Below are 12,604 nucleotides of genomic sequence, written 5' to 3'. Positions count from 1 at the left end.
CCTGCCACTGCACTCCAGCCTGGGCAACAGAGTGAGACTTCGACTCAAAAAAACAAAAACAAAACCAAAAAACAAACCCCCTACTCCTAATATCAGGATATGTTCTGCCCTGATGGTGCCCTGTAGAAGCCCTTTCTACACCTGTCATGATGCCAGCTGGCTCCAAGTTCCTAATGGTACAAGAACTTGACCCGGCATAAGACTCTATAGACTTGTGCCTCACTGGTCTACAACAGTTCTCCCACTAATATATGCACAGAGCCAAGGGCCTTGTACTTGAGTAGGGTGAGGAGTGTACTCCCTTTCAAGGCATGGCAACACTTTGCATAAAAACACAGTAGAAGAGAAATGTATGATGTCCCCTTTTCTGACTTGTGGGAATGTATTCCTCAGCTGATGTCTGGTTAGACAATCAGGGCTCAGGCAATCCTCTTACTTCGGCCTCTCCTCGGCCTTCCAAAGTGCTGGGATTATAGGTGTGGAGGTTTTCATGAAACTATCCTTTGAGGCACTCCAGAAAAAAGATCAACGTCTTGACAGAAGCTCTCTCCCACATCAGTCAGTACTAAATAACTTGTCAGCTCTCAAAGAGTGTGATATCTTGATACTTAAATCGATTACTCTGGCATGGTAGAAATTAATAACAGGCAGCTCAAAATATCCTATATTTTTAATCAAAATGATTAAGGACTAGGCAAGGAAAACAAATGGTGTCTGAAAAGGATTTTCTTATTTCTCTTTGGAAGATCGGGTTGAGTGTTCTCCAAGAAGTCATCCCTTAGGAATCTTTAATTCTCTGTCACGTTGGAGCACCCAGGTTTTAGATCCAGTGTCACGGTGCTGTGCCATTCATGTTGCTGAGTACTCAGCGTCCATTCCTTCTTCTAGACTCCCTTCCTGTGCTGCAGAAACTAAAGTTTAGTTAAAGGAAGGTTAAAATGCCATGGCCAAGATTTGGAAGGCAGACGTGAGGTGGAGGCCATCTTCCTGCTGCTTGTCACTGCCGGCAAGTACAACAGCAGAGTAGTGTCTGCAGCAGGGTTCCGGGGTCCAGTCACTAGCCTTGTGGGGGTTGAGAGGTTGTTCCTGGGGCAGCAATGGTGGTGGCAACTTCCTGATCCCTGAATCACAACCACAGCCTTGTGCTGTTGAATCCCACAGGTACACTGATGGCCTCCTGACTTCTCACCCTCCTGAATGTTGCAAAGATGGTAGCTAGTCTGGTGGTACAGTTTGGCATCATTCCTGCAGGGTCCACTTCTCTAACCTTCCCGATAATTTGTATCACCTAATTCTTTATATGAATTCTTTTTTTTTTTTTTTTTGAGTCTGTGTCTCACTCTGTTGCCCAGGCTGGAATGCAGTGGCACACTCATGACCACTGCAGTCTTGACTTGCTGGGTTCAGGTGATCCTTCTGCCTCAACCTTCCAAGTAGCTGAAATCACAGGTGCACACCATCACTCTCGTCTAATTTTATTTTATTTTATTGTAGAGATGAGGTCTTGCCATGCTGCTCAGGCTGGTCTCGAACCCCTGGGCTCAGGCAATCCTCTCACCTCTGCTTCCCAAAGTGCTGGGATTATAAGATGTGACTTATATTATTTTTTTTCTGGTTAAACTAGCCAAGTTGGTTTCTGCTTATTACAACTGAATCTTGTATGATAAATTTAAAAAGAAGAAGAAGAAAGATATACTGAGGTTCAGGGCATCTAATACTAAAGGTTTCATTTGTCTAGGCAGAGATAAGTCCAGCAACAGACCAAGTCAGATCTAGGGGTCATAAGATCCCCATACAGAGCACCCTAAAAAAGCCCCTTTACGTTAGCAGGCTGCGATGTTACTAAGTAATCCAGCACAGAGTATATGTCCCATAGTCATACAATTTTAGACCTGAAATTTGAAGCCTGGACACAGGAGATGTGGAATGAATACCAGGGTAAGTTTCATGTATAGTTGTAATTGCAGCAAAGGCACTCATGACATGACTGCTCAGATTAGACAATACTGAGCCCAGAAAAGCTTTGCACTTCTCATTTCTGATGCCTTCTCCATTGCCATGATGATCAAAAGTCCTCAGAACCTGAGCTAGCCTTTGGCAAGGATAGCCACATTGAGAGGAAAGAAGTAACTGCCACTGTCCTTCTCCGGGTACCTAGCTTTACGAAAGATAAGTAACTGGGCACAGTGGCTCACGCCTATAATCCCAGCATTTTGGGAGGCCAAGGTGAGAGGATTGCCAGAGCCTGTGGGTTTGAGACCCACCTCGGCAACTTGGTGAGATCTCATCTCTACAATAAATCAAAAAAATAGCCAGATGTGGTGACACATGCCTGTAGTCCTAGCTACTTGGAAGGCTGAGTCGGAAGGATTGCCTGAACCCAGCAAGTTGAGGCTGTGGTGGCTGTGAGTGTGCCACCGCACTCCAGCCTGGGTGACAGAGTGAGATTCCTACTCAAAAAACCAACAACAACAACAGCATCAACAAAAAGATAAATAAACTGCTTTTCTTTGATGGGTGGTACAGTAGTGTTTGGTCGACATTTTACAAGGTAAAATTATTATTATTTATTATTATTTTGTCACTCTATCTCACTCTGTCACTTAAACTGGAGTGCAGTGGTGTGATCACAGCTCACCACAGCCTTGACCTCCTGGGTTCAGGCGATCCTTCCACCTCAGCTTTCTGAGAGGCTGGGGATTATAGGCACATGTCACCCTACCCAACAAATTTTTTAAAATGTGTAGGGATGAGGTCTCACTATGTAGCCCAGGCTCATCTTGAATTTGTGGGCTCAAGCAATCCTCTTGCCTCAGCCTCCCAAAGTGTTGGAATTGCAGGTGTGAGCTACTATGCCCAGTCACTACCTAAAATTAAGTTGCCTTGGGAGTCAACTGCAGTTTAGTCATTGCAAGCTCTAAAATACTTCCTAAAACAGCTCTCTCCATTTCTACTACCTCTACCCTATCCTCAGCTCAGTATCTTTCACTAGGACCACTATAATCACATCATATCTCTCCCCTTCTTAAGAGTCTTCCAAGGTATCCCTTCACACTTATACACAAAAGTCTAAACCGCTTGGCTTGATCTATAAATCCCTATGTAATCTGGACTTTAGCACTCTATGCACTCACATTTCCTGTCGCCTAGACTGGCTACATAAGTTTTGGGCACCAGTATGAAATGAAAATGCTCCATGTTCAAATATTATTAATAATTGCAAGAAGGCAACAGCAGAGCATTAAGCATAGTATGAGCCCTTCCTGAGTGTGAATGGGTTGCATGCCCATGAAGCTTGTCAGCTTGCCATCCACTCTCCCCCACTCCGCTCCAATGGCAACTTCCTATTTCTTGAACATATACCATCTGTTATAGAGTCTTTGTACTAGCTCTTCCTCTGCCTTCAGTGCTCTTCTGTTTCATCTTAGCTCACTCCTTATTAGGGTCTCAGGTGAGAGAAGCCATCCCTGACCCTCGACCTAAAGTCGCCACTGAATCACTCTTTGTGGCTGCCTGTCTTAATTCTTTGCTATACACTTCATTGATTTCTTTTTTTTTTAAAGTTGTGTATTTATTTATTGACCATCTCCCCTTGTTATAACTGAATTGTGCAACCCTCATCCCCAGTTCCAGTGTTGGAATCCTAATCCTCAGTACCTCAGAATGTGACCTTATTTGGAAATAGGGTCATGGCAGATGTAATTAGTTAAGATGAGGTCATACTGGAATAGAGTGAACCCCTAATCCTATACGACTGGTGTCCTTATAAAAAGGAGACATTTGGACACAGAGATATGAGGGGGGACTAAAAAAAAAAAAGAAAAGAAACGAAACCGGAATTTATTTATTTATTTATTTATTTATTTTAGTTGGAGTCGTACTCTGGCGCCCAGACTGGAGTGCAGTGGCTGCTCCCGGCCACTGCAGCCTCCACCTGCTGGGCTCCAGCTATCCTTCCGCCTCAATCTTCCAAGTAGCCGGAATTACAGGCACGCGCCACCATGCCCAGCTGATTTTTTGATTTATTGGAGAGATGAGGTCTCGCCAGGTTGCCCAGGTGGGTCTCGAACCCGCGGGCTCAGGCAATCCACTCACCTCAGCCTCCCAAAGCGCGGGATTACAGGCTGAGCCACCGAGCCCGGCTTGGAATTTATTTATTAAAAATTGTGTATTTATTCTTACATGTTTAAACTTTAGTCACCTTCAATGTACTCTCCATTTGATGAAATACACCAATCAAGACGCATTTTCCACTGCTCAAAACAGTTTCTAAGTTTGATCAATTTTGATGCCTTTTAGTGCTTCTGCTGTTTTTTTTTTGTTGTTGTTGTTTCACCCTCTTCCACATCAGCAAAACGTTTCCCTTTGAGGACGTTTTCTCATCCTGGGAAACAAACAAAAATGTCGCTGGGCGGAGTGGGAGATGAGGTGAAGAGGGAGGGTGGGGCACGGGAGTCATGGCACTTTTGGCCAGAAACTGCTGAACACTCAGCGTGGGGTGGGCAGGTGCATTGTCAAGGTGGAAGAATCAGTCACCCGTTTGCCACAGCTCGGGATGTTTCTTCCGCGAATCGTGACAACAAGGGTAGCTGCTACACTGATGCCAGGGGTTTCTAGAACACTTACCTAGTGGGGGAAAGCCTGTATTACAAGGGACCTGCCCTTCAAAAGATAATTCCAGGTTCAGTTTTGTTCCTCCTCGTATATCCAGGGAAAACGCCACGAGAACTTAAAGATGGCCATCTGCAAGCCACAGAGAGAGGCCTAGGACACATCCTTCACTCACAGCCCTCAGAAGGAACTAACTCCGCCAGTATCTTGATTGCAGACTTCTAGTCCCCAGAATTGTGAGACAGTTATGTTGTTTATCCCACCCAGCTAGTAATACTTTGTTACAGCAGCCCTAACAAAGGAATACACTCCCCTTTAGAACTAAGCTCCCCGAGAGCTGTAACCTGTCTTACCTTGTTCACAAGCCATCCCAGAACGCGCCTGCACAGTTACTTAGTGCCTTGTACTGCTATTTAACTATTTCACTAGTATTTAGGAACCTAAACGCCTGGCAAGGGAAGAGCTGTATCTTATCTTTTGTAACCACTACTTAGTGAAGGTGTATTGCGGTTGTGCAATAAAACCTGTTGAATAGATTAAACCATTTCACTCATTTCCAGATTTTTGTGGAGAGTGCCGATAGGTAAAATGTGTGCGGGCTGATAAGTGATAGCTCTTAGTCTTCAGGCATTAATATCCACAACGTGCTTTTAGCTCTCAGGACAAAGAGACGAATACTTGGCAGGTCCCTCAAGTGGGACGCAAATGACCAAACCCAGCTGCAGCCTTTTCCAAGCACTGGTCCTTGCCCCTTTTGGCATCTTGGTACTTGTAGTTTTGTCCACTATACCTCTTCCCTAAAAGCGAACGCTGAGACCACAACTCCCATCACCCTGCGAGCACCGGAGCCTTCAGAGCGCATCCTCCGGAGGGGGAGCCAGCGCCATTGACTAACCTGCTGGCCGAAGAGCCCGCCTCCCTGAGCCCAAGCGCTTCCGCGATTGGTCAGCTGCCCCGCCTCTCATCGGAGGGGTGCCAGGTGAATGAAAGGGGGGCGTGGCGGTGCGCGTAGCTCCGTGGCAGCGCGGCTGGAACCCGCTGGAAGGTGAGCGCCTAGGAGCGGGTTCGCGCTGCCGCTTTCATTGGTTTTGGGAGGATTCGGGGCACCCTGGGAGGCCGGCCCGAGGGTGGGAGTCGCAGGCAGGTTGCCCTCTCTCTGTCATCCTCCTTCGGACCGCTCGGCCCTGGCAACTCCTGGGACCCACGCTGCGCGAACCCGCGCTGGGTGATCGACCCCCTCTCTCCCTTCCAGCGTGGGGAGGGGCGGGCGCGGCCGCAGATGCCCTCCTGCCCTGGCATTGGGCTGCCCCTCGCGTCGTCCAGCCGGGAGTCGGGGCGCCAACTCATTCCAATGGCAAATGGTGCCCAAGCACGAGGGCTCGGCCAGGCTGGGGAAAGTGCCTACCGCAGCGAGGGTCACTTTGTCTGCGGGAGACCACAGGAGGGGCAAGGCCTCGGGGCCCCGCCTTCCGGGGCTGTGCCCAGAAGCTAGTTCCAGTGGCTTCCGCAGGTCGTCTGGCTCTGGACTGGGGAGGATCAGTCTCCCTGTCTTGCGAGCGGTTTAGCGAGTGAACCCAGGATACAGTTGACACTCAAATTCTTCCTGTGGAAATGGAAACTCCTCCGGTGTCGTTCTCCTCAAATTCTTGCGTTGGAGAAAGGAGTGCCCTCCCTGACCCGTTGCCCGGTGTCCTGGAGGCCGGTTAGCATAGTGGCTAAGGATGTCAACGCGGGAGTCAATTGTTATCTGTTTCTTTCCTTGCTTTGGCATGTTTTCTGTGTCTCTGAACCTTAGTTTCCTCCTCTGAAAAAGAGGATGTAATGATAGTATCTACTGCACTGGGGTATGGTGATGTTAAAATTAATATGCTATTAAAGTACTTTGTACAGTTCTTCATAAGAAGTAGGGCTCAGTAAATGCTAACAATTGAGGAACAGGTCTTTATTATTCTCAAGTTGATGGAACTGGAGGAGTCTTGTCAGAAAGGGTCAGTGAGGTGGAATTCAAGGCTACTTTTGGCGCCTAAACAAGACAGTTGTTTGGATGGGTTCCCTCAAGGGCATATGGGAGTTTGTATTGTAGGTGGTGGTGTTGGCATCTGCTGTCTCCAGGACAGGCACTATACTTGGTCCGTTTTCCTGTTCTTGGCATCTTCCTTGTCAGGCATTGTATGTAGCCAGTGACTGTTGAATTGAATTGGAACCATGGGAAGATTAGGAGGGTCTCTGCCAAATGTGGATAAATGTGCTTCTGAGAACAGTCTACCCTAAGAGCTGCTTCCTGGGAGAAGTGGTGATCCTCAGCATGTCCCAGGGCTGCAGAGCCACGAAGGCAAGTGGGGTTGATATACGTATTTCCACAGTATATACCAAGTGCAGGATTGGGGAACATTTTGAAGGAAGTACTGTATGGATAGACTCTTGCAAAGCTAGGGAGTGATTCTCTGGCAGTGAGAAAGTCAAAAGAAATGGGGTTTAGGCTGGGCTCAGTGGCTCAACCTGTATTCCCAGCACTTTGGGAGGCCGAGGTGAGTGGATTGCCTGAGCCCGCGGGTTCGAGACCCGCCTGGGCAACTTGGCGAGACCTCATCTCTACAATAAATCAAAAATGAGCCGGGCGTGGTAGCGCGCGTCTGTAGTTCCAGCTACTTGAAAGGCTGAGGCGGAAGGATCGCCGGAGCCCAGCAGGTTGAGGCTGTGGTGGCCGGGAGCGGCCACTGCACTCCCTCTGAGTGACAGAGTGAGACTCCAACTCAAAAAAAGAAAAAAGAAATGGGGTTTAGATACTATAACTGGAAAGGAGTGTCTTCCAGTGAAAGATGGAAGTGCCTTGTAGATCAGACCATTCTGCAAGTTAAGAAGTGTTGTACATACTTATGTATGAAGGAGGACCAAAAACACCCGGAGTTATTTTTTAGGGGGCAAGCCCCTTGTAGTACAGGCTTCCCCCACTAGGTAAGTGTTCTAGGAACCCATCGGCATTAATGTCCCAGCCAGCGTTGTTGTAAGAGGCTGCGCTTGGCTTCAGTGAATTTTTTTTGGAGATTCTTTCAATGTACTTGTCCATTTGTGTTGGGTGATTGACGAGCGCACCTGCCCACAGCGGGCTGAGTGTTCAGCAGATTTTGACCAAAAGTGGCATGACGCCCATGCCCCACCCACCTTCTTTACCTGGTCTTGCCCCAGTGGCTCTTTTTGTTTCCGAGTGAAAAAAGTCCTCAAAAGGAAACATTCTGCTGATGTGGAAGAGGTGAAACAAAAAACAGCAGAAGCACCAGAAGGTATCAAAATTGATGAGTTCAAAACTGTTTTGAGCAGTGGGAAAAGCGTCTTGATAAGTGTATTGCAAGCTGGGCTCGGTGGCTCAGCCTGTAATCCCGCGCCTTTGGGAGGCTGAGGTGAGGGGATTGCCTGAGCCCGCGGGTTCGAGACCCGCCTGGGCAGCGAGACCTCATCTCTACAATAAATCAAAAAATCAACCGAGCGTGGTAGCACATGCCTGTAGTTCCGGCTACTCGGAAGGCGGAAGGATCGCCGGAGCCCAGCAGGTCGAGGCTGCGGCGGCCGGGATCGGCCACTGCACTCCAGTCTGGGCGACAGAGTGAGACTCCAACTCAAAAAAAAAAAAAAAGAGCTGTATGCAATTATTGGCAGCTCTACCTAGGCTTTTTTGTGATTCCAGTAGAGGGAAATGATGCATTTGGTTGCAGGAGCTTCTCTGAGCTCAGTGGGTCAACAAGTAGAGAGACAGTAGTTGATGGATGGCCGTGTGTTTCATGTGGTGGGAGAAGATGGAGGCGAGCATTTGAAGAACAGGTTAGCGTCTCCATCTTTCTCATTACCAAGTGGATTTTAAACTTGATTTATACTTGTTCTATTTAGCAGTTAAAAAAGGACTATTCCTACTTGGAAGGCTGAGGCGGAAGGATCGCCGGAGCCCAGCAGGTCGAGGCTGCGGTGGCCGGGAGCGGCCACTGCACTCCAGTCTGGGCGACTGAGTGAGACTCCAACTCAAAAAAAAAAAAGGAATATTCTGGTCAGGCAGGGTGGCTCATGCCTGTCATCCCAGCACTTCAGGAGGCAGAGGCGAGAGGATTGCCTGAATCCAGGGGTTTGAGACCAACCTGGGAAACTTGGCAAGACTAGTCTCTAGACTAGGTAAATAAATAAATAATCAATCAATCAATAATCAGCCGAGTGTGGTGACCCACACCTGTTCCAGCTACTTGGAAGGCTGAGGTGAAAGGATCACCTGACCTCCAGCCTGACTGACAGTGAGACACTGACTCAAAAAAAAAAAAAAGATACAGGAATATTACTTTTAACTTAGCAGTTTTACTTTGTCCAAAGCAATTTGCCAGGTACCGTGGGGGATATCCAGTTGAAGAAGACATGGCTCATGCAACAAAGGGTTGTAGTCCACTGGCAGAGAAGGGCCAGCACATACATAATAGGAAGAAGTTAACCAAGGGTAGTGGGGTCAGTTAGGAGTCTCTCAGTTGCATGCAGTTAAAAACCTAACTCAAGCTGGGCTTGGTGGCTCAGCCTGTAATCCCGCGCCTTTGGGAGGCTGAGGTGAGTGGATTGCCTGAGCCCGCGGGTTCGAGACCCGCCTGGGTAGCGAGACCTCATCTCTACAATAAATAAAAAAAAAATCAGCCAGGCGTGATAGCGCACGCCTGTAATTCCGGCTACTTGGAAGGCTGAGGCGGAAGGATCGCCGGAGCCCAGCGGGTCGAGGCTGCGGTGGCTGGGAGCGGTCACTGCCCTCCAGTCTGGGCGACAGAGTGAGACTCCAACTCAAAAAACAAACAAACAAACACCTAACTCAGACCAGCTTAAGCAAAAGGGACTGGGCTTCTGGCACAGCTTGAGATGGGGCTTGGATGGTGTCCCCAGGCTCCATCAGCCTGAGCTGGACTGTCTTTTTGTTAGTCAGACTGCTTTCCCTAGTGGTGTGGTAGCAGCATCCCTCACCTCCTGCACAGAGCAGAGAATGCCCTTATTTGGAAATCCCAGCAAGTGTTCCTTTGCTTTTCATTGGCCATGACCAAGCCGCATGGGTTTCTCTTTGTCAATCACTGCGAAGACAGGGTGGGGTACATTAACTGTATTAGCTTATATTGCATCTTACACATCTGGCTTCCAGAGATGGCACCAGCTTTATGCAGAGTATGTTGGACAAGAATAGGGCAAGGATGGTTTCACCAAAGCCAAAAAGGACACTGGATTTATAAGAATAGGGAATGCGTGCTGGCTAGCCCAGGAATCCACCCAATGTTTTTACATAGTGATGATAAAAAGGAGGCTGTACTTGCCAATCTCAAAGTCCTAGATTGAGAGACTGGAGATTCAACTATAATTCTTAGATTTGGATATTTTCTATATTTTGAACATTAGAGCATTGACTCTGGTGGCCAGCAGACCTGGTTTTGTGTCCTGGCTCTGTTACCGCTGAGTCATCTCCTACCCTCAATTTCCTTATCAGAAAAATGGGAACAATATGAATTTTTACTCATAGGATTTTTTATAAAAAATTTTTTTTGAGTCGAAGTCACACTCTGTTGCCCAGGTTGGAATGCAGTGGCATGCTCACAGCCACTGCAGCCTCGACCTGCTGGGCTCAGGAGATCCTTCCACCTCAGCCTTTCAACTAGCTGGAACCACAGGCATGCACCACCATGCCTGGCTAATTTTTTTATTTATTGTAGAGACGAGGTCTTGCCAAGTTGCCCAGGTTGGTCTCAAACCCATGGGCTCAGGCAATCCTCTCACCTTGGCCTCCCAAAGAGCTGGGATTTTAGGCGTGAGCCACCCCACCTGGCCTTATAAAAATTCATTGAAAGAATCCGTATGAAACACTAAGCACTTGCCCACATGCAGTTAGCTATAGCTATTTTTGGTTGTTTTCAAAAATTAATTAAGCCAGTTGGATAACCTCTGATTTTTGTTAGATCCAAAACAGCCCACAGCCTAAAGACACTATTGGACCAGTGGTTCTGGAAGACTTGTTTGAAATTTAAAAAGAACATCTCACTTGTAAGGTTGGGATTTGTGAATGAACTTAAGAAAAATCTTGGCGGAGACACAGGCCACTCCAGTGCAGCAACAGCTGGCGGCGCAATGGAGATGCAATCCTATTACGCCAAGCTCCTGGAGGAGTTGAATGAACAGCGGAAGAGGGACTTTTTCTGTGACTGCAGCATCATTGTGGAAGGGCGGATCTTCAAGGCCCACAGGAACATTTTGTTTGCTAACAGCGGCTACTTCCGAGCCCTGCTCATTCACTATATCCAGGACAGTGGGCGGCATAGCACTGCCTCCTTGGACATTGTCACCTCCGACGCCTTCTCCATCATCTTAGATTTCCTCTACTCCGGGAAGCTGGATTTGTGTGGGGAGAATGTGATCGAAGTGATGTCGGCGGCCAGTTACCTGCAAATGAACGACGTGGTGAACTTTTGCAAGACGTATATCAGGTCGTCCCTTGACATCTGCCGGAAGATGGAGAAAGAGGCTGCGGTGGCGGCAGCAGTGGCGGCGGCGGCGGCGGCGGCGGCGGCGGCAGCTCATCAGGTTGACAGTGGAAGCCCCAGTTCAGGCAGGGAGGGGACCTCCTGTGGGACCAAGAGCTTGGTTTCCTCTCCAGCCGCGGGAGAAGAGAGTGTAGACTGCCCAAGAGCGTCCCCTTGTGGTGACTGCGGAGACTGCCACGCCCTGGAGCTGGTGGTGAAAGACGGCCAGGGTGGTGGCTCCGGGGACCATGACCTTTCTACTCCACCCACCCGGAGAGAGCCCAAGGTGGAATTTGATGCTGATGAAGTGGAGGTGGAAGTCGGTGAACAACTGCAGCAGTACGCCGCCCCGCTGGGCCTGGCCCACATGGAGGAGAGCTCGCCCGGTGGCCAGGCCGTTGACTTGGCTTACAGTCACTACCACGTGAAGCAATTTCTGGAGGCGCTCTTGCGCAACAGTGCCGTCCAGAGCAAAGATGATGCGGACCATCACTTTTCTCGGAGTTTGGAGGGAAGACGAGACGGTGCAGGAGTAGCCGTGAGTTCCGTGATGGATGTCCAGACTGATTGGTATGGAGAGGACTCAGGTGAGCTCCATTAGCATTCATCGGCTCTGCAGGTCACTTGGCACGCGCCATCTGTACCGTGTGTTCTCCTACCATCACGATCCTCATCACCGCTGTCATTGTCATTGTCACTACCATCCTCATCATGGTCACCAGTATTGCCACCACCACCAATATGTATTAATTGAGCACTGGCCGTATATAGGGCATTGTTTCTTCATGTACGTTTGTGTTTTACCTCTGCAACTAGAGTGTAAGCTTGAGGAGGGCAGTTTGAAGATGTGGAAAGAAGCCACTCTTTCCCACTAACCAGCAGTGGGACCTTGGTTAAATCACTGAATCTCTTTTCACCTGTTTTGTCATCAGTATTGTGGGGATAATTGTCCTTGCACTGCCTTTCTCACAGGGTGATTGTGAGGACCAAATGAGAAAGTTTTCAGATTTTTTTCTCACATATCATAATGTATATGGTACATGCAGAAGATTTATACTTCTCTGTGAGGGCCATGATGTCTGGCTCTTAGTAGGCACTCAGTCAGCATGATGTGGTTGAGAGTGTTTTAGAGCTGGTGTTTGGTTCTAATTCTTTGGAGGGCTTTTGTGTTTTAGGAGTTTTGGCTGTTTCTTTAAACAATTCTGAGAATTAACATAGTTTCTTAACAGGAGATAATTGTGTGCAAGGTGTCTTGCAGGAGGCAAAAATAAATTTGGTTTTCATCTTACTGATGAAAGGTGCCCTCTAAAACCTCAAGCCAAGAAATACACGGGTCACATTTCTAGTTCATCCTTCAATATTGAGTAGAGAAAGTCTTTTAAATAAAGGGAGAGCCGGGTTGGGTGGCTCAGCCTGTAATCCCGCGCCTTTGGGAGGCTGAGGTGAGTGGATTGCCTGAGCCCGTGGGTTCGAGACCC

The 12,604-nt window shown here is 48.3% G+C and overlaps 1 protein-coding gene across 1 annotated transcript in view; it reads left to right on the top strand.

Moving 5' to 3' along the window:
* The first annotated feature begins 10,713 nt into the window (after positions 1-10,713).
* ZBTB8B (zinc finger and BTB domain containing 8B) overlaps positions 10,714-12,604 on the top strand; it is a 17,038-nt gene continuing 15,147 nt past the window's right edge. The window contains exon 1 of the mRNA XM_008051427.2: positions 10,714-11,713. Within this exon, the coding sequence (XP_008049618.1) occupies positions 10,735-11,713 (979 nt within the window). The 5' untranslated portion in view covers positions 10,714-10,734. The remainder of the gene's footprint in view (positions 11,714-12,604) is intronic.

The sequence above is a fragment of the Carlito syrichta genome, unplaced genomic scaffold (assembly GCF_000164805.1).
Source record: "Carlito syrichta isolate Samal-C Ts95f unplaced genomic scaffold, Tarsius_syrichta-2.0.1 Scaffold172275, whole genome shotgun sequence".
NCBI classification, from domain to species: domain Eukaryota; kingdom Metazoa; phylum Chordata; class Mammalia; order Primates; family Tarsiidae; genus Carlito; species Carlito syrichta.
The sequence above is the reverse complement of the archived record's forward strand: the minus strand, read 5'-3'. Positions and strand labels throughout refer to the sequence as shown.